Raw genomic sequence first — 22,830 nt, 5'->3', positions numbered from 1 at the left:
TCTTATTGTTTAGTTTTAAGAGTTCTTTATATAGTCTGGATACTAGTCCTTTGTCAAATGTTATTTGCAAATATTTTCTCTCGAATACTATCTTTTCATTCTCTTGGTAGTACCTGCCAGAGTAAAAGTTTCTAACTTTGGTGAAATTCATTTTATCAATTTTTTCTTTTATGGTTCATACTCCTCAATTACTTTAACAGTTTGTATTTGTAGTGCCACTGCTACAAACTCTGCCTAACTCTCTAGGTTACTAAGATTTTTCTCTTAGTTTTCTTCTGGAAGTTTCACAGTTTTCATTCAGATCTATTTTGAGTTCATTTTTGTACAAGGTGTGAGGTTTTGGTCAAGGTTCATGTTTCTACAAGTGGACGGCCAAGTGTTCCAATACCACTTATTGTTTCCCACTGAATTGTTTTATCCAAGAGTAAATGTCCACATATTGTGCATTTATTTCTTATTCTCCATTCTATTCCATTGATATACATGTCTATCTCTTCCATTAATACCATACCACAGTAGCTCTATAATTTGTAAAGTCAGGTAATGTGATTTTGCTTGTGGTTTTCTTTTTTCCTAAACTGCTTTATGTATTTTAGTTCCTCTATTCCCTTTCATGTACATTACAATTAGCTGGTTTATGTTTATAAGAAAAAGTCCTGCTGGTATTTCCATAGGTACTATAGGTGTCTATACATCACTTTGGGGAGAACGGAGATCATTACTATGTTGGATATTCCAATATGTGAACACAACATGTCTATCCATTTACTTATGATAAAGAAATCAAAGACCTGTTATATAATTGTAAGCATTCAAATTCTGTACATGTTTTGGTAGAAAGTCACTTGTTTAAAGAGTTTTAAAAAATAGATTCCATACAGTTTTTGACATAAACAATATTAACTAAAATGGGGACAATTTTATTTTTCTTGCCATATTACAACTAATATTATATTATGTTGAACAGGGGTGGTGTTAACAGTAAACATCCTTGACTTTGTACCTATTTTAAAATGGGGGAAACAATTCGGCCCTTCATTAAATGTGATGTTGGCTACAGGGTTTTTGCAGATGCCTTTTATCGAGTTATGGAAGTTCCTTTTCTATTCCTAGCTTGCTGAGTGTTTTCAACATACAGGATGTTCTATTTTGTCAAATGCTTTTTCGGCATCTATTGATATGACTGACCATGCAAGTTTTTTGAAAAGACTAAAGCTTCTCAACCTCAACACTTGTGACATTGTGTGTCACAAAATTCTTTGTGGTAGGTTGGGCCGTCCTGTATAACATAGGATGTTTAACATAATCTATGGCCTCTGCTAGATACTAGTTAACACCCTGTGTAGCTATGACAACCAAAAAGGTCTCCAGAGACTGCTAAATGTCCTTTTGTGATACATTTATCTCTAGTTAAAAACCACAGCTTTAACCTTCAATTTGGTGGATTACATTGATTGATGTTCAAATACTGAATCAAGAAAAATCCTACTTGGTCACAAAGGTTAATTTCTTAAAAAATTTGTATGATACTTTAAGTTTGCCAATATGTATGCAGGATGCTGATCTGTAGGGTTTTTTAATACCGTCTTCATGTAGTTTAGGATTTAGGATATTGCTGATCTCAGTCATATAAATTCGAAGTATTCCTTCCTCTTCTGTATTTTTGGAAGATGTTGTGTGAAGCTGGTCCTACTATTCAAATGTGGTAAAAATTTGCCAGTGTACCTCTTTAGGCCTAGAGAATTCTTTTTCTAAAAGTTTTAACTACAAATCCGATTTCTTTAATAGTTATAGGGATATTCAGGTTATTGATTTCATCTTGAATTGATAATTTTATCTTCCTACAAAAAATTGTTGCATTGGACGGTGGGGAGCGGGTCCTGTGTGGTTCAGTCAGTTAAGCATCTCACTTTGGCCCAGGTCATGATCTCACAGTTGGTGGGTTCAAGCCCTGTGTTGGGCTCTGTGCTGACAGCTCAGAGTCTGGAGCCTGCTTCGGATTCTGTGTCTCCCTCTCTTTCTGTCCCTCCCCTGCTGGCACTCTGTCTCTCAAAAATACATGAACATTAAAGAAAAGAAGAAGAAATTGTTGCATTGAATCAGGTTTGCTGGATTTGAATGCACAGAGTTGTCGGCAATATTCCCTTATTATCTTTTTGGGCAAGGAGCACCTGCCTGGGTGGCTTAGTTGGTTAAACACCCAACTTGGGCTCAGGTCGTGATCTTGCAGTTTTTGAGTTTGAGCCCTGTGTCTCACTCAGGGCCTGGAGTCTGCTTCAAATTCTGTGCCCTTCTCTCTCTCTCTGCCCTTCTCCCTTTTGCTCTCTCAAAAATTAACATTAAAAAAAATTTTTCAATAAAACACCCAGAAGTGAACTGAGAATTGTGTAGAATCTAAATTAAAAAAAAAATATATGAAACTCTCCCGAAGAAAACAAAAGATGTAAATAAAATGGCAAGATATACAAACTATACGATTTTTTTCAATCATATTAACATAAAAATAAAGCATTTACTCTTCTCATTAATATTAAAATCCTCTTGTCAAATTCTACAATATTACAGTTCTTATCAGAATTACATTAATTTTGGGGTGCCTGGGTGGCTCAGTCAGTTAAGCATCCAAGCCTTGATTTCGGTTCAGGCTATGATCTCATGGTTTGTGAGATGGAGCCCTGCGCAGAGCCAGCTTGGAATTCTCTCTCCCTCTCTCTCTGACTCTCCTCTACTCATGTGTACTCTCTCAATCTCTCTCTCAAAATAAATTTAAAAAACATTAAAAAAATAAAATAGGGGCGCCTGGGTGGCTCAGTCAGTTAAACATCCTACTTTGGCTCAGGTCATGATCTCACAGTTCGTGGTTTCCAGCCCCGCATCAAGCTCTGTGCTGACGGTTCAGAGCCTGGAGCTTGCTTCAGATTACGTGTCTCCCTCTCTTTCTGCCCATCCCCCACTCATGCCCTGTCTCTCAAAAATAAATGAATGTTAAAAATAATTATAAATAAAATAAATAAAATAAAAGCTGGTGGTGTTTACAAATATAATTTGTATACAAAAAGTTAAAATTTAGGAATACTTATAACAGATGTCTTTTGAGTTAACATATAACATAAATAAAAATATCAATGAATATAAGAACCTCTTATTCATCAATAGAAAAAAACAGCATACAAAAATAAGCAAATGTATGACTAATTGGAAATAAAGGATATGAAAATACCATTTATTACATGAAAACAAAAAAGATCAACTTAGTAATAATCAAGGAAATGCAAAATTTAAAAACACAATACTATTTTTCACCTAGCAAACTATTTTGTGTATGTGTGTTAGTGACAATGTCAAATGATTCTGAAAAACCAAGGAAAGCATTCTCCTTTGGCACAGTGGCATTCTGAAGGAATAAACTGCTTCAAATAAACCTTTTAAGCAAGTGTGGATTTGCTGAAGGAATAACCTAAGAGCTAAACTGTGTTAACGTCAGGTAAAAAATTAAAACAGCAAATAGCAGTGGTTTTAAACAGCTATTGAAGGATTTCTGTGGCCCCGTGGAAGGAAGCGGGAAGAAATGGACCTTGACAGACCTTCCCCTATGTATCTCTTCATTTGGCTTGTCTTGATTTGTATCCTTTAAAAATGGTAATTGTTTGTGCTTTCCTGAGTTCTGTGAGTCATTGTAACAAATTATCAAACCTAAAAAGGCTGTATGAACCCCCAAATTTGTAGCAGTTGGTGAGAAGTGCAGATGACCTGGGAATCCTCTAAAATTCCAAGTTGTATCTTCAATGGGGGCAGTCTTGTTAGGAACTCTGCCTTTAAGCTGTGGGGTCTGTAATTTGTTAGTCAGAATTGAATTATGCTATAATAATACCCCATTATTATTTTTTTCAGGTGGAGTATATGTAAACACATGCCCCAAAAAGAATGAAAACATATACCTTAATTTCTTGATAGTAATCTTTTTCAATGGCAAGACTATGAATGGTCTTTATACACTTTTCTACAAACCTGCTGCAAACATAAAATATTTAAACCACTCCTTTCCAAAAATATCTAACAAGGATAACTTTACTAGGAAACTCACCTTTTTGTGCTTTAGCTGTTATTTCAAAATATTTGACAGTAAGATCCTGAATAGACAAAACAGCCATATGAGCTTTTCGCTGCCAATCAGCATCTTCTTTTTGTAGACTTTCAATTCTTCGGGGACCCAGATAGTCATTCTCCATAGAAATCTTTAGAGGAAAAAAAGAAAAATTAAGAAGTCTATTTCTTTATTCACTCCTTAAACATTTACTGAATATTTAGACATCAGGCATTGTGCCTGGTGCCAAAACAAAGAATGCTTGTATTTTCTTGCTCTAGAGTATAAGCTATTAATTTACAAAACAATTAACCCATTATGTTAAAGACATATTTTTTTAAATGTTTATTTATTTTGAGAGAGAGTGAGAGCAGGGGAGGAGCAGAGAAAGAATCCCAAGCAGGCTCTGCACTGTCACCACAGAGCCTGGTGCAGAGCTTGAACTCACAAACCACGGGATCATGACTTGAGCTGAAACCAAGAGTCGGATGCTTAACAGACTGACCCACCCAGGTGGCCCTAAAGATATTTAATACAGAAATTTGTTTCCCATTCCTCTTTATCTTCTTTTTCATCCTTCCCCTCCTCCAAATATAAGCAAAGGACATACAGCAAATGTTAAGATGTTATTTTTGGGTGCTGAGATAACAAAAAATGTATTACCTCCTTTATGATAGTTGCATTTTCAGGTTAAGAATTATTTGTGCCTCTAGGAGTGCCTGGGTAGCTCAGTCCGTTAAGCGGCCAACTTCGGCTCAGGTCATGATCTCACAGTTCATGGGTTCAAGCCCTGTGTCGGGCTCTGTGATGACAGCTCAGAGACTGGAGCCTGCTTCGGATTCTGTGTGTGTGTGTGTGTGTGTGTCTCTCTCTCTCTCTCTCTCTCTGCCCCTGCCCCATTCATAGTCTCTCTCTCTCTCTCTCTCTCTCTCTCTCTCAAAGGTGAATAAATGCTAAAAAATTTTAAAGAATTATTTGTGCCACCAAAATACTTATAACTGACATAAGTAAATAAAATAATTGAAAACTCAACTTGTTAAGACTGATAATAAATAAAAAATCAGTTCATCTATCTACTAACAATCTCTGGTCAGAAGCAATAGACAAAAATTCACTACTGCTTTCAAGAGTTACAACTAAAACAAAAAGACAAAGAAGAGTTGAAAATCGGATTATGGACAGGGAGGTACCAGATAAGCACTAAAGTAAAATCACACAAGTGACAGTGCTCTCCATCCTGCTTTATCATACAGTGAAAAAAGACGGTTTAAAAAATTAAATGGGGGGGGGGGGTGAGGGTCATCTCGGTAGCTCCGTTGGTTAAGCGTCCAACTTTGGCTCAGGTCCTATCTCACAGTTTGTGGGTTCGAGCCCCACAGTGGGCTCTGCGCTGACAGAGCAGATTCTGCTTGGGACTCTCTTTCTCTCCCTGCACCACCCCCTTTCAAAATAAACTTAAAAAAATTAAATGAGAAATTAACACCTTACTAGGATGATGAAAAAAACAGACAAAGATATAAACTCATCCCTGGCACAATTCTGAAAAACTAATCAACTATCATGAGCCACCAAAAAATTTGTTTAAAAAATTCAGAGGTAGAATAATACAAGCCATATTCTCTAAATGGTACAATAAACAAATTAAAAGAATAGCCTAAAGCCAAAATAAAATTTTAATCACCAGGAAATTTAACCTACAGGAAGGTTAACATTTGGTTTTACTCTTGAATAGAGGCGGAAATATATGAAAGAGCATATAATACAGAGCCCAGCACACACTGAGTAATGTATTAGCAGTGTTATGAATGGACAATGGCAAGCCACAAGGAGGGATCAAGAATGACTAGGGAAAAAAATTTTCATGTTGAACTGCCACTTCCTCAAAAAGTGAACAATGGAGGACTGGCTGGTTTCAAAGGAGAGCAGATCAAGCATTTGATTTTACATATGTTAAGTTTGATTTTGCAAAGGTCATGGCTAGAAATATAAATTTGACAGATGATATTTATAGCCATGAGAGTGAATGAGGTTATCTAATGAAGTCAGGAGAAAAAGGCTCATGATGGAGCCCTAAGGAATTCCAACATTGTGAAACTGGGGGAACAACATACAGAAACCAAGCCAGAGGGAGTGGGGACACCAGGAAAAGTATGGACTCACATAACAGAAATTAACCTTGTGCAGCACCGCTTGGGGGTCAAGTAAGGTGACAACTAGTATCCCAGATCTAACAGCATTAAGATCACTGAACTTAGCAACATCGGTTCTGAAGTATAGACAAACATCCTTTGCCTATTAACTCCCATCACATCCTCAGATCTCAGTTCTGGACATAAAGTTACTAGCTCATGAACTCTTCCCTGACTCCCCCCATTATAACCTTTTCAGTGCAACACATTTAACTTTCTTTCTTTCATAGCATTTACCATAATCATACTTTATATGATTTCGTGAGCTATAAATATTGTTTTTTATTATTTTTTTAAATGTTTATTTACCTTTGAGAGAAAGAGAGACACAGCACAAGGCAGGGAGGGTCGCAGAGAGAGGGAGACACAGAATCTAAACAAAGCTCCAGCCTCTGAGCTGTCAGCACAGAGCCCGATGCGAGGCTCGAACTCACATCTGCGAGATCATGACCTGAGCCGAAGTCGGGCGCTTGACTGACTGAGCCACCCGGGCTCCTCCTGTGAACTTTAAATATTAACTGCTTCCCCCTTTCAAAGTTCCATGAGGGCAGAGAATACATTTTGTGTGTGTGTGTGGGGGGGGGGGATTAGGTTTTTTTATTTTTTTGCTTTTCACTAGCACAATGCCAGGCACAATCCAGGCAATCAAATGGATGAGTAAATTAAAAATTCACTCTACACCTGTTTTTGATGAGGAGACAGATGTAAAAGTGTATATAAATAAATACTCCTTTGACTGATTTGTCTGAGTAAACAGAAAAAAGGGTGGTGCTAGAAGAAGACAAAGCTTAAGGGTAGACCCTTTGCTTTTTGTTTTCTCTAATGAGAGATCACGGATGAGTAGTGACAAGAAATATCCAGCAGAGGAAAAACAAAGATACCAGGGGGGAAATGGGGCTAATTATAGAACATGGGAAAGGACAGGATTCCGAGTACTGGTGTAGTGATTTGCTCTTGGTAAATGTAGGGGTAGTTCCTCCATGGACATAAAGGAAGGCGGGTTTTGGATTTGGTAGAAGGATGAGCAGGAATTCCTGTTTGATTACCTCAATTTTCCCCTGTGAAGAAAAAATCCAGAAAATAGGTTGGTACAGGAGAGGGGAGGAGAGAAGATACAACTTGGCTGCTTTTAGATAGTAGGATTTAGAAAGACTCAGTAAGTAAATATTTTTTAAAAAGTAGCCAGGGTTAGTGTGGTCATGGTGAAACAGGCAGAAACTCACATACTGCTGGTAGAACTATAAGCTCATGAAAAACTTTTCTGGGAAGTGTTTTATGATACCATACTCATGGACAGTATTTTCTAAAATACCATTTTCTTACCTATTTAAGAAAATGTCTTCAAAGAATAATAACCAAAAATGTTAATTGCAGTGCTGTTCAAAATAAAAAAATGTGTTCCAAATATCTAATAATAGAGAATGTTACTTATGATACACCTATAAAATACAATTGTGTACAAAAATGCTTATAAAGTTTTTAATAAAGGAAAATGAATGTTTTAATATTAAGACAAATCAAATCAGACATAATTTCAACTACATAGAATAATGTCCAGAAAAAAAAGAGAAAATATGTAGAATGTATTACTGATATCTTTTGTCTGATTATGGGTGACTATTTTTCTTCCTGTTTAGAATTTGTACTTTCCAAATCTTTATTGTATCTGTGTTGCTTTTACAATCATAAACTAAAAAAAATGCTTTATCTCTTCTTGGGTTCAAAACCATACCAACTAGACAAGCTGAAGGTTTGTATCCCAGAGGTTTCCTACTTCTGGCCAAGCAAACAATGAGCTCCTGTTTTCATATATGAGGACCACCAAGAGGCAAAATTCTAAGACTTACCTCTTTTTTCCAGTGTGTGTAGGAGGGAGGGGAAGTGGAGATATGATCAGAACCTAATGTCTTCCTTAATAGTTGGAAAACAGAATTTTGTGAGCTCCATTTCTGGAACTACAAAAATAGTGCCAAGAAAGGCAATTAACTCAGTAGCAAAAGTTTAGATTCTTGATACTGGATTCCCTACTCACCTGGACTCAATTTTTTAAACTCGCAGAAAATGATTACTCTATCTCCAATCACATACTGCTAAAGTTAAACATATATGATACTACTGGATATGTTTGTTTTGTTTTTGTTTTTTTAGACTTTACTATGGCTAATATTTGGATTCATTCAATTATCTAACTTGAATAAAGAACCCACTGTACTGGGTGCTTCAGGGGAAATACTGTGAGGCACACAATCTCCTCCTAAGAAACTGAACAATCTAATTGGAGGGTGGGGTAAGCAAAGATATCTGTGATGTAGAGGTCTGTCTTCAAATTAGCAGACCTGGGTCTGCTACTTATTAAGTGGGAGACCTTTGACAAAATCACATAACATTCAATTATTCGTTCAAAATGATGACATGCTGTTTTCCCAGTGCCAGCATCGTATCAGACACTAGGGACAGCAATATGTATTCAGCCTAGTTGAAGACAGAGGAACCGCAATAAAGAATTACAACAGAGTATGAAAAAATATCATGATCAAGTATACCTAAGATACCACAGCAAGCACCAGCTGTGCAGGGTACAGTACTGAGTCTGGGAACAAAATTTCTAAAGGGAATGATAAGTAAATTCTTAACAAATAAGTAGAATTTTATCCAAGTATTAAAAATGGTGAAGGATGTCTCTGAAAAAGAATAAAGGTATTTAAGACCTTTAAGAAAAATCAAAGGTTTGGAGGGAGAGAACTCATTTAGCTGTTTAGATCAGGATATACTTTACTGAGGTTCAAAACTACAGAGGGCTTTTTGAAAGAGGGGTATGATTTTGAGAGATACATATGGAATATATATACAGAAAGAGAACCACCCAAAAGGCCTACTGGAGGCAAGAATTAATCTCAGCAGAAGCCTAGAGGCAGTTTAAGTTCAGTGTATGGTCACAGACAGTCCAGCATGGTTGCAGTTTAGGTAAAATAGATAAAAATAATGGGAGATAAGAATAGTGAAGGGAGGTTGTGATCACTATTAGGGGGTCTTTAAATTTAAATGTCAGGCAAAGGAGTTTATAGGTGGTTTGACAGACTAAAGGAAACCACTGTGGGATTCTTAGCAGTAAGTGGTATATTTAGACATTAGCTCACATAAAAGGCCCCCAAAAGGGGCACCTGGGTAGCTCAGTAGGTTAAGCACCCAACTCTCGATTTTGGCTCAAGTCATGATCTCACAGTTCATGGGATCAAGCCCTACATCGGGCTCTCAGCTGATAGCACAGAGTCTGTTTGAGATTCTCTCTGCCCTCCCCGCCCCCCACCTCGTTGGCATGGGGGCACACACTCTCCCTCAAAAATAATTTAAATAATTAACTTAAGGGGGGAACCAGAAGACTTGTTATATATCCAACAAAACCATCAAGGTTTGTGCTTTGTTACAATTACCTCTGATTTTAAAACACTCAAAAGGCTTAAGATTTACATTCACAAGATTGGAATAGAGATTTAATATGTTGAATACTGCAGCCAAATTTTTAACGTTTACTCAGTACATTACGTTGGAAGTCCTTTTCTCTCTCTCTCTTTTTTTTTTTTTTAAGTTTATTTTAATGTTTATTTTTGAAGGAGAGAGAGCAAGCACAATCAGGGGAGGGTAGAGAGAGAGGGAAACACAGAATCCGAAAGGCTCCAGGATTTGAGCTGTCAGCACAGAGCCTGACATGGGGCTCAAACTCACAAACCTGTGAGATAATGGCCTGAGCTGAAGTTGGATGATTAACCAACTGAGCCACCCAGGCTCCCCTAGAAATTCTCTTCAAAGACATGATTAAACTTTGTGCCCTTTAAAGGACTTGGTTTATTGTACCTAAGGCCATGCTAGGTTACTAGTTTTTTTTTTTTCTAACTTTAAAAGTTTGAAGATGTATGTACATTCTTGTCTATCAGTTCCCAAGTGTATCCTTATGCCTTTTGATGCTGGGGTTAGGGCTCTGTAAACCACATTTAAGCCTTGTCAATACAAAGGGTTTAAGGAGGGAGAAGACATATGCTTCTTCCTACATGTATCACTTGACTTTCTTGTTTGCTACTCCCCTGAGTATCACCACTGACTCACATCTTCATTCCAGCATCTGCAATTACTTCCTGAAGCAGTTAACAGAATCCAGTTTATAGTTTCTCACCCTTAGTAGAACTAGCCTTACTTTGTGGCCCCTAAGGCCATCCAGCACCAGCCTACCCTATTCTTAGAAATATGGGTCTCTCCACTGAGCTCAGACACATGAGCACTTGACAAGCAATGCTGCCTACCCCAGACTTCAACTCCACACAGTCCATTCTCCGTGCTAAAGTTAAAACTACCATCTCTTTCCTGTGTGCCGAAGCCACAAGTAGTGGCTGTTTTTGCAACTGTTAGCTCTCATATTTTAGAGTTATATTCTTAACTATCTGGGTAACAACTTTATACCAAGTTAACAATTATTCATATTAAGTTCCCTCTGCTGAAATAACTGGCATACTTTTCCAATCAAACCCCTAAAGACACAGCTATGGGATAGAAATTTAATAAACAGAACAGTGTTCAAACTTTAAAAATCTCAGATTAAACAGAAATCCTTTTCACTTGCATTGCTAAATACCATACAGAAGTGAGGAAACTTGCATTACAGCTTTTTAAAGAGAAAAAAAAATTTTTAAATCTGGTGGTAATTATTTGAAGACAACTTGTGCTTTGTTGAATTATCTTTACCTTCACTGTACAGGTATATTCAAATATACACAACACAAACACGTTCACTATTCTTCTTTAATGCTGTTTAAAGGACTTCTGAAACTCAGTAGTTAATGCTGCAGACTTTTTAAAAGTATTATTATAGTTTATTGTACTGAAGACATTAAGCCAGGATACTAAGTTCTTTTCCTAACTTGGCAAGTTTGAAAATGTACGGCATTGGTCAGCTGAATCATGTGCTAAAAACAATGACATCTCTATTTTCAATTTCAGAGCTAGAAACAAAACAGTGCCTGTTTTTAAAATGGAAAAAAAGTATGCGTCAGTTTAGGTAGCTATAGTGAGACTAATTTATAAATACAAATTTCTTGGTATCAATTACTTATTATGAAGTGCATCACCTCCTTGGATACTGGGTTTTATATGAGAAACTTAAGTGGTATTCTTGTCCACTGCTGGATTAGTGACTCAAGAAGAGGGGGAAAAGAAAACAAAATCTCCCAATTCTCAGATGAAACAGATGCCAAGATCAACCTGTATAAATACTGATGTAGTAGTACCTTTAACACAAATTTTCCAGGCCCAGGAATCATGTGAATGTGACTAAGATTAACAAAATGAGGGGAACCTGGGTGGCTCAGTCGGTTAAGGGTCTGACCTCAGCTCAGAGCATGATCTCATGGTTCAAGCCCCACATCAGGCTCTGAGCTGACAGCTCGGAGCCTGCTTCAGATTCTATGGTTCCATTTCTCTCTGCCCCTCCCCTGCTCTTGCTTTCTCTCTCAAAGATAAAAAAGCACTAAAAAAAAATTTTTTTAATTAAAAAAAAAACTTTTCAAATGAGATTAGATTTGGAAGCATCTGCTCACATAATTTTATATACAAAGTAAATACTAAATGTAACATTCTCAGGGACAAGCATGAAATGATAGTTTTAAGGTGAGAAAATTAAAAGCAAAGAAGAGAAAGAGAAAGTAGCTCAGGTAAGAGATAAGTACCCTAATGCACACTGATGGCACTATATAGTTCACAGTTGGCATGCTTACAGTATATAGTTGTCCAATAGTGTAAAAACTGAACCCTGCGCAAAGCACCCACTCAAGGGGGCACAGAGTGGTGACTCAAATTTAGTGAATCTTTTTGCCAAGCCATATACTGCTGCATATGCCCAGAAGAGGGCCCTTTTCTAACTTGTCTGCTAGAATATGGGCTGGGGAATGTGTATCTATCTATTTTACATGAAGACACCTACAGATTTGCTTGGTCTTGGGGGAAAGGAAAGGGAGGAAGAGCACATTTAAGATACACGTAGGAGACAATTGGCAAAACAAAGTGCCTGGCTACAAAGGGGAGAGAAGCATGGACGATGCCTTCAAGATCCTAGTTTATTTACTTTCACCAAGTATTAAAAGTAAGCTGGCCAAGGGGCGCCTAGGTGGCTCAGTTGGTTGAGCATTCGACTTTAGCTCAAGTCATGATCTTACTACTCATGAGTTCAAGCCCTGCCGTCAGGCTCTGTGCTGACAGCTCACAGCTAGGCGCCTAGAGCCTGCTTCAGAGTCTGTGTCTCTCTGCCCCTCCCCCACCCCTGCTCATGTGCACTGGTGCTGTCAAATATAAACATTAAAAAATATATAAAAATAAAAGTTGGCCAATGTGTTTGAAGTGCTTTTAGCTAACTCACAAAGACAATAGGCCAATCAGTAACTGACCCTGACTCATTATTATGCATGGTTTAAGCATCTATATAGAATCATCTAGATTGAATCTCACTCTGCAGATGCAGAAAAACTAAGGCCCAGAGAGATTTTAACTTTGAGTTCAGTGTGTTCCTTCCCTTAGCTGTTTAAAGTTCTTTTAAACTTATGGTTCCCAAACTTCAGTACGTATCATAAACACCTGGAAGGCTTGTTAAAGATTGCTGAGCCCCTCAGTGGAGTTTCAGTAGAGATCTGACCTAAGGACAGAAATCTGTATTTATAACAAGGTTCCAGGTGATACTGATGCAACTAGTCTGGGGTTGTAGTTTTCAGAACCAATGTTTTTAAGTTTATCCATTTTGAAAGAGGAAGAGGGTGAGAGCTAGGAAAGGGCAGAAAGGAGGAGAGAGACAGAATGGCAATTCCAAGCAGGCACTGCACTTTCAGCACAGAGTGCGATGTGGGGCTCAAACTCTTGAACTGTGAGATTATGACCGGAACCAAAGTTGGACGCTTAACCAACTGAGCCACACTGGCACCCCAAATCCTATTTATAGAGTATGTTTCATGAATATGTTCTAGATGCTTTGTGGCATAAGAGAATTACTGAAAAATCTATATTAATTGCCATTTATGTAAATACAACTAAAACTATATTACAGTATATTTAATATAATACATAACTATTATAATTTTAAACATAAAAACATATAAATGCATTATACACTCAGGATGCCAAGTTAACTTTTCTATCACACTTTAATATGTAAGTCAATGAAAGCAGTGGAAATTACCTTCTTTCTAAAGAATCTAGGGGGGCACCTGGGTGTGTCAGGTTAAGCAAGTGACTTCAGCTCAGGTGGTGATCTCACGGTTTGGGAGTTCAAGCCTCACACCGAGATCTCTGCTGTCAGCACAGAGCCCACTTTGGATCCTGTGTCCTCTTCTCTCTGCCCTTCTCCTGTTTGTGCACGCTCTCAGAAATATTTATTTTAAAAATATTAATAAATAATCTAGAGAGCAAAGGTCAAACTCCACAGGATCCTTTAGTGTTCTAGCCCCTGACCAACTTTCCTCTAACTTCCTGCAAACCCTTAGACCCACGACATAGCAAACAATTTACACCCTGTGGTGTAACTAAAACAGCAAGCTCTGCAGTCAAACACACATGTGGTTCAATCTCAGCCACGCTATTTACTGGCATCCACCAATGATGCCAGGTGGTAGTGAAGCCTTGGTAATTTGCTCAATAATTCATTTCGACTAAAACCATAAACACATGCCTATTCACTGTACCATTTTTGTTTTTATCTTTATCTGGAATAATCTCTATTCCAATCTCCACTGCATACATATATATATACCCCCTTCCTGCTGAATTCTTATTTAATCTTCAGGGGTTAAGTTCTATATAATCTTTCATTATATCTTTAGGTAGTTTTGATCACTCCAGTTTGTGTGCCTCAAAATCAACTTTTACACGGTGCTCATTTTCCTATTTAAAAGAAAAAATCACCTTAAGTTATAATTTACGTATAACAAAGTGTTCCCGATTTTTAAGTATAAATTTTGATGAATTTTCACAAGTTTAAATATCCATGGAACCACTACAATTAAAATTTAGACCTATCAATCACCCTAAGGATGCTGTTATACCTGTTCCCTCTCCGTCAATCTCCACCGCTCCACTCCCAGGCAACAAATGTTAAGCTTTCTGTTGATGTAGATCAGAACTATCATCTCCAGAATTTCATGTAAATAGATTCATACAGTTCACACTGTGTCTTTTGTTCAGTATCATTTTGTCAACTATTTTATGCATTCTCTGTACACCCAAGAAACAACCACCACAATCGAGATAAAGAACATTTCTATCACCTCCAAAAGATTGCCCATGCCCCTTTGCCATCCATCCCTTCACACAAGTATATACTCTTTGTATTTGGCTTCTTTGACTTAGCAAGATGTGAGGTTTATCCATGTTGTTGTGCCTATCGATAGTTAATTCCTTTGCGTTGCTGAGTATTATTCTCTCATATGGAAATACCACATTTTGCTTATCCATTCACCTGTTGATGGTTATCTGGACTTGTTCCTTAGAGGCTGTGAAGGTGGCATGAGTATTAGTGTATAGGCCTTTTTTGTGAACAGAGGTTTTCATTTCTCTTGTATAAATAACTAGGATTTGAACAGCTGAGTCGTAAGGTATGTATACATTTAACTTTTGAAGAAACAGCCAAACTGTTTTTCCAAAGTAATTTTACCAATATAAAATGTGCTAGCAATCTAAGAATTCCAGTTACTCTACATCCTCATTAGCCCTTTCGAGTGCCAGAGCTTATTAAAGTGTCTATTGAGACAGAGAGACAGAGAGAGAGAGAGAGAGAGAGAGAGAGAGAGAGAGAGAGCGCGCGCGCGCGCGCGCAAGCGAGCAAGTGCCCCCTTTCCCCCTGCAGGGGGTAGGGCACATAGAGCCAAGAGAAAATTCCAAGCCGGCTCTGTACCGACAGCAGAGCCCAACACGGGGCTCAATATCATGAACTGTGAGACCATGACCTGAGCCAAAATCACTCAGTCATCCAGACACCCCAGAATTTTTAACTGTATTTATTCTAATAGGTGTGCATCTCATTATGGCTTTCAATAAGTACCTAGGTAAGTAAATGAAGTCTTTAAGTCTATTTATTTTGAGAGAGAAACACAGCACAAGTGAAGGAGGGATAGGAGGGTGGGGAGAGAGACACTCCCAAGCAGGCTCTGCACTGACAGTAGAGAGCCTGATGAGGAGATGGAACTCAGGAACCTGGGAGATCATGACCCTGAGCCAAAATCAGAGAGTCAGACACTTAACTGACTGAGCCATGCAGGTGCTGTCTTTAAGTGTTCTTTAAATATTTCTCCCAGTCTGTGGCTTGTCTTTTCATTTTCTTAACAATCTTTCAAAAAGTAGAAGTCTTTAATTTTGGTGAATTCCAATCTATCAATTTTTAGTTTACTGTTCAAGGTTTCTAGATCCTGTCTACATTAACTTTTACCTTTCCTTCCTCCAATATGTGAAAATTTTCTTCTGTTTTCTTATATAAGTTTTAGAACATGAGATTTTATGCTTAGGTCTAAGATGGCTTTCAAATTAATTTTTGTATAGGATATAAAGATTGAGATTGATTTTTATATATGGGTATACAGTTCTTCTAGTAACCATTTGTTGGAAATGTTTACTCCCAAATTACTTTCTTAACCTGATGGAAAACTAACTTACTATATAACCATGCATCTATTTCTGGGTTCTAGTCTATTCATTTGATTTACATTTCTATCCTAAGCCAATACTACAATGTCTGGAATTCTCTAGCTTTTTAATTTTTAAAAACAATTTTTTTTTAAATTTGGAATTCTCTAGCTTTTTACTAAGCTTTGAAATCAGGTAACAGAGGTCCCTAGGTGGCTCAGTGGGTTAAGCATCCAATTCTTGGTTTTGGCTCAGGTCATGATCTCGCAGTTCATGAGTTCAAACCCTACCATCGGGCTCCATGCTGGCAGTGCAGAGCCTGCTTGGATTCTCTCTCTCCCTCTCGCCCACTCATTCTGTCTCTCTCAAAATAAATACATATTTTAAAAAAATTTTTTTAAAAGAAATTAGGGGTGCTGAGTGGTGCAGTTGGTTAAGCGACTGACTTTGGCTCAGGTCATGATCTCATGGCTCATGAGTTCGAGCATCTTCTCTCTCTCTCAAAATAAATAAAAAGTAACCAAGTAACTAACTAACTAAACTAACTAACTAACATCTTCGCAGAAAAACTGTTCTCAAAACATCTGGTAAGGAAGCTTAAGGCTACACAGTTCCCAAAGCATTAAACAAGAGGAATAGAGGAAGAAGAAAAGTACAAGAAAATGGGAGGAAGATGGGGATTTCTCAATGTATCTACAACTTTACTTTCTAGACTCTTCTCATCCCCGGGTACTTAACAGAATTGCTTCTGAGATTCTTTAAAATGAGGTGCTCAGGCTGTATAGAACCTCGATCTAGCAAAATAGAATCTCTGGGGAGAAAGGACCACCTATCAGCACTTTTAAAAAGCTCCTCTTTGGAGCTGAAAAACGCTTTAAATGAAATGCAAAACAAAATGGAAACGACGGCGGCTCAGATTGAAGACGCAGAGGAGAGAATAGGTGAACTAGAAAATAAAGTTATGGAAAAAGAGGAAGCTGAGAAAAAGAGATAAAAAAATCCAGGAGTATGAGGGGAATATTAGAGAACTAAGTGATACACTAAAAAGAAATAATATACGCATAATTGGTATCCCAGAGGAAGAAGAGAGAGGGAAAGGTGCTGAAGGGGTACTTGAAGAAATAATAGCTGAGAACTTCCCTGAACTGGGGAAGGAAAAAGGCATTGAAATCCAAGAGGCACAGAGAACTCCCTTCAGACGTAACTTGGATCGGTCTTCTGCATGACATCATAGAGAAACTGGCAAAATACAAGGATAAAGAGAAAATTCTGAAAGCAGCGAGGGATAAACGTGCTCTAACATATAAAGGGAGACTGATAAGACTCGTGACGGATCTCTCTACTGAAACTTGGCAGGCCCGAAAGGAATGGCAGGAAATCTTCAATGTGAAGAACAGAAAAAAATACGCAGCCGAGAATCCTTTATGCAGCAAATCTGTCATTTAGAATAGAAGGAGAGATAAAGGTCTTCCCAAACAAACAAAAACTGAACGTAATTTGTCACCACTAAACCAGCCCTACACGAGATCCTAAGGGGGATCCTGTGAGACAAAGTACCAGAGACATCGCTACAAGCATAAAACATACAGACATCACAATGACTCTAAACCCGTATCTTTCTATAATAACACTGAATGTAAATGGATTAAATGCGCCAACCAAAAGACATAGGGTATCAGAATGGATAAAAAAACAAGACCCATCTATTTGCTATCTACAAGAGACTCATTTTAGATCTGAGGACACCTTTAGATTGAGAGTGAGGGGATGGAGAACTATTTATCATGCCACTGGAAGCCAAAAGAAAGCTGGAGTAGACACACTTATATCAGACAAACTAGACTTTAAATTAAAGGCTGTAACAAGAGATGAAGAAGGGCATTATATAATAATTACAGGGTCTATCCATCAGGAAGAGCTAACAATTATAAATGTCTATGCGCCAAACACCGGAGCCCCCAAATATATAAAACAATTACTCATAAACATAAGCAACCTTATTGATAGAATGTGGTAATAGCAGGGGACTTTAACACTCCACTTACAGAAATGGATAGATCATCTAGACACACGGTCAATAAAGAAACAAGGTCCCTGAATGAGACATTGGATCAGATGGACTTGACAGATATATTTAGAACTCTGCATCCCAAAGCAACAGAATATACTTTCTTCTCGAGTGCACATGGAACATTCTCCAAGATAGATCATATACTGGGTCACAAAACAGCCCTTCATAAGTTTACAAGAATTGAAATTATACCATGCATACTTTCAGACCACAATGCTATGAAGCTTGAAATCAACCACAGGAAAAAGTCTGGAAAACCTCCAAAAGCATGGAGGTTAAAGAACACCCTTCTAAAGAATGAGTGGGTCAACCAGGCAATTAGAGAAGAAATTAAAAAATGTATGGAAACAAACAAAAATGAAAATACAAGAATCCAGATGCTTTGGGATGCAGCGAAGGCAGTCCTGAGAGGAAAATACATGGCAATCCAGGCCTATCTCAAGAAACAAGAAAAATCCCAAATACAAAATCTAACAGCACACCTAAAGGAACTAGAAGCAGAACAGCAAAGGCAGCCTAAACCCAGCAGAAGAAGAGAAATAATAAAGATCAGAGAAGAAATAAACAATATAGAATCTAAAAAAACAGTAGAGCAGATCAACGAAACCAAGAGTTGGTTTTTTGAAAAAATAAACAAAATTGATAAACCTCTAGCCAGGCTTCTCAAAAAGAAAAGGGAGAGGACCCAAATAGATAAAATCATGAATGAAAATGGAATTATTACAACCAATCCCTCAGAGATACAAACAATTATCAGGGAATACTATGAAAAATTATATGCCAACAAATTGGACAACCTGGAAGAAATGGACAAATTCCTAAACACCCACACACTTCCAAAACTCAATCAGGAGGAAATAGAAAGCTTGAACAGACCCATAACCAGCGAAGAAATTGAATCGGTTATCAAAAATCTCCCAACAAATAAGAGTCCAGGACCAGGTGGCTTCCCAGGGGAGTTCTACCAGTGTTTAAAGCAGAGATAATACCTATCCTTCTCAAGCTACTCCAAGAAATAGAAAGGGAAGGAAAACTTCCAGACTCATTCTATGAAGCCAGTATTACTTTGATTCCTAAACCAGACAGAGACCCAGTAAAAAAAGAGAACTACAGGCCAATATCCCTGATGAATAGGGATGCAAAAATTCTCAATAAGATACTAGCAAATCGAATTCAACAGCATATAAAAAGAATTATTCACCATGATCAAGTGGGATTCATTCCTGGGATGCAGGGATGGTTCAACATTCACAAATCAATCAACGTGATACATCACATTAATAAAAAAAAAAAAAAGAGAAGAGGGGCGCCTGGGTGGCTCAGTCGGTTAAGCAGCCGACTTCGGCTCAGGTCATGATCTCATGGTCCGTGAGTTCGAGCCCCGCGTCGGGCTCTGTGCTGACAGCTCGGAGCTTGGAGCCTGTTTCGGATTCTGTGTCTCCTTCTCTCTGACCCTCCCCCATTCATGCTCTGTCTCTCTCTGTCTCAAAAATAAATAAACGTTAAAAAAAAAATAAATAAAAATAAAAAAAAAGAGAAGAACCATATGATCCTGTCAATCGATGCAGAAAAGGCCTTCGACAAAATCCAGCACCCTTTCTTAATAAAAACCCTTGAGAAAGTCGGGATAGAAGGAACATACTTACACATCATAAAAGCCATTTATGAAAAGCCCACAGCTAACATCATCCTCAATGGGGAAAAATTGAGAGCTTTTTCCCTGAGATCAGGAACACGACAGGGATGCCCACTCTCACCGCTGTTGTTTAACATAGTATTGGAAGTTCTAGCATCAGCAATCAGACAACAAAAGGAAATCAAAGGCATCCAAATTGGCAAAGACGAAGTCAAGATTTTGCTTTTTGAGGATGACATGATATTATACATGGAAAATCCGATAGACTCCACCAAAAGTCTGCTAGAACTGATACATGAATTCAGCAAAGTTGCAGGATACAAAATCAATGTACAGAAATCAGTTGCATTCTTATACACTAACAATGAAGCAACAGAAAGACAAATAAAGAAACTGATCCCATTCACAATTGCACCAAGAAGCATAAAATACCTAGGAATAAATCTAACCAAAGATGTAAAGGATCTGTATGCTGAAAACTATAGAAAGCTTATGAAGGTAGTTGAAGAAGATATAAAGAAATGGAAAGACATTCCCTGCTCATGGATTGGAAGAATAAATATTGTCAAAATGTCAATACTACCCAAAGCTATCTACACATTCAATGCAATCCCAATCAAAATTGCACCAGCATTCTTCTCGAAACTAGAACAAGCAATCCTAAAATTCATATGGAACCACAAAAGGCCCCGAATAGCCAAAGTAATTTTGAAGAAGAAGACCAAAGCAGGAGGCATCACAATCCCAGACTTTAGCCTCTACTACAAAGCTGTAATCATCAAGACAGCATGGTATTGGCACCAAAACAGACACATAGACCAATGGAATAGAATAGAAACCCCAGAACTAGACCCACAAACGTATGGCCAACTCATCTTTGACAAAGCAGGAAAGAACCTCCAATGGAAAAAAGACAGTCTGTTTCACAAATGGTGCTGGGAGAACTGGACAGCAACATGCAGAAGGTTGAAACTAGACACTTTCTCACACCATTCACAAAAATAAATTCAAAATGGATAAAGGACCTGAATGTGAGACAGGAAACCATCAAAACCCTAGAGGAGAAAGCAGGAAAAGACCTCTCTGACCTCAGCCGTAGCAATCTCTTACTCGACACATCCCCAAAGGCAAGGGAATTAAAAGCAAACATGAACTACTGGGACCTCATGAAGATAAAAAGCTTCTGCACAGCAAAGGAAACAACCAATGAAACTAAAAGGCAACGAACGGAATGGGAAAAGATATTTGCAAATGACATATCAGACAAAGGGCTAGTATCCAAAATCTATAAAGAGCTCACCAAACTCCACACCCGAAAAACAAATAACCTGGTGAAGAAATGGGCAGAAAACATGAATAGACACTTCTCTAAAGAAGACATCCAGATGGCCAACAGGCATATGAAAAGATGCTCAACGTCGCTCCTCATCAGGGAAATACAAGTCAAAACCACACTCAGATATCACCTCACGCCAGTCAGAGTGGCCAAAATCAACAAATCAGGAGACTATAGATGCTGGAGAGGATGTGGAGAAATGGGAACCCTCTTGCACTGCTGGTGGGAATACAAACTGGGGCAGCCCCTCTGGAAAACAGTGTGGAGGTTCCTCAAAAATCTAAAAATAGACCTACCCTATGACCCACCAATAGCACTGCTAGGAATTTACCCAAGGGATACAGGAGTGCTGATGCATAGGGGCACTTGTACCACAATGTTTATAGCAGCACTCTCAACAATAGCCAAATTGTGGAAAGAGCCTAAATGTCCATCAACTGATGAATGGATAAAGAAATTGTGGTTTATATACACAATGGAATACTAAGTGGCAATGAGAAAGAATGAAATATGGCCTTTTGTAGCAACGTATATGGAACTGGAGAGTGTGATGCTAAGTGAAATAAGCCATACAGAGAAAGACAGATACCATATGGTTTCACTCTTATGTGGATCTTGAGAAACTTAACACAAACCCATGGGGGAGGGGAAGGAAAAAAAAAAAGGTTAGAGTGGGAGAGAGCCAAAGCACAAGAGACTGTTAAAAACTGAGAACAAACTGAGGGTTGATGGGGGGTGGGAGGGAGGGGAGGGTCGGTGATGGGTATTGAGGAGGGCACCTTTTGGGATGAGCACTGGGTGTTGTATGGAAACCAATTTGACAATAAATTTCATATATTGAAGGGGGGGGGGGGGAAGCTCCTCTTATAATTAAGATGGATGGCCAGCCGGGCTGAGACTATAAAACAGGGAGGCTACTGTGTAGGTTAAAAAAAAAAAAAATACCTTTATCTGCTGTCTCCGTAGCATGGCAAGTTCTCTCATGTCTCGGAACGGCTGTAGTAAATACTGATATAGTTCAGTTGTGGCTTCTGCAAGGCTGCTATACGCTTCATCCTCCATTTGATACAAGTCCAGAAGCTCAACCATGCTTTCTGTATTCTTGTGCTTATCCAACAGCTGTGGAACAAGAAAGTTTTATTATAAAGAAATCTGATTATAATAGCCTATAAACATTTGCTTTTAACTCCCTCTCTTATCATCTTACGACCCTGGAATATTGAAACACAGATGGAACGAAAGGGACTAAATGCTTTCCATAACTCATCTCCATGCCCCAAGATGTGTTACTACTCAAGACCATGGCCTCAATCAGCTTTTCAAACTGCTCTCAGTTTTTCATAACTGAAAAAACTCTGAAAAAAGCTCTCAGCTTTTCATAACTCATCTCCATGCCGCAAGATGTGTTACTACTCAAGACCATGGCCTCAATCAGCTTTTCAAACTGCTCTCAGTTTTTCATAACTGAAAAAACTCTGAAAAAAGCTCTCAGCTTTTCGTAACTCATCTCCATGCCCCAAGATGTATTACTACTCAAGACCATGGTCTCAATCAGCTTTTCAATACTGCTCTCAGTATTATTCCTGTTGTATTTCCTGGGACTCCATACTATCTATCCACCTAGGCTTATATCCTTACAAAATTTTCCCCCACCTATGTCATAGCTTTCTCTGTTTTTATATGAAAAAAAAAAAAAAAAATGGGAGTTGGGGGAGTCACATGGATGGCTCAGTCAGTTAAGCGTCCAATTTTGGCTCAGGTCCTTCCTGATTTTGCAGTTAGTGAGTTTGAGCCCTGAATCACACTCTGCGGTCAGCACAGAGCCTGCTTGGAATCTTCTGCCTCATGCTCTTTCTGTCCATCTCCCAC

The 22,830-nt window shown here is 38.2% G+C and overlaps 1 protein-coding gene across 1 annotated transcript in view; it reads right to left on the bottom strand.

The window, feature by feature from the left end:
• JMY (junction mediating and regulatory protein, p53 cofactor) overlaps positions 1-22,830 on the bottom strand; it is a 104,331-nt gene that overhangs the window by 42,684 nt on the left and 38,817 nt on the right. The window contains exons 2-3 of the mRNA XM_047849804.1: positions 21,907-22,080; positions 4,085-4,235 (exon numbers count right to left, since the gene is read on the bottom strand). Coding sequence (XP_047705760.1) covers positions 4,085-4,235; positions 21,907-22,080 — 325 coding nt within the window. The remainder of the gene's footprint in view (positions 1-4,084; positions 4,236-21,906; positions 22,081-22,830) is intronic.

This window comes from Prionailurus viverrinus, chromosome A1, assembly GCF_022837055.1.
Source record: "Prionailurus viverrinus isolate Anna chromosome A1, UM_Priviv_1.0, whole genome shotgun sequence".
NCBI lineage: Eukaryota > Metazoa > Chordata > Mammalia > Carnivora > Felidae > Prionailurus > Prionailurus viverrinus.
The sequence above is the reverse complement of the archived record's forward strand: the minus strand, read 5'-3'. Positions and strand labels throughout refer to the sequence as shown.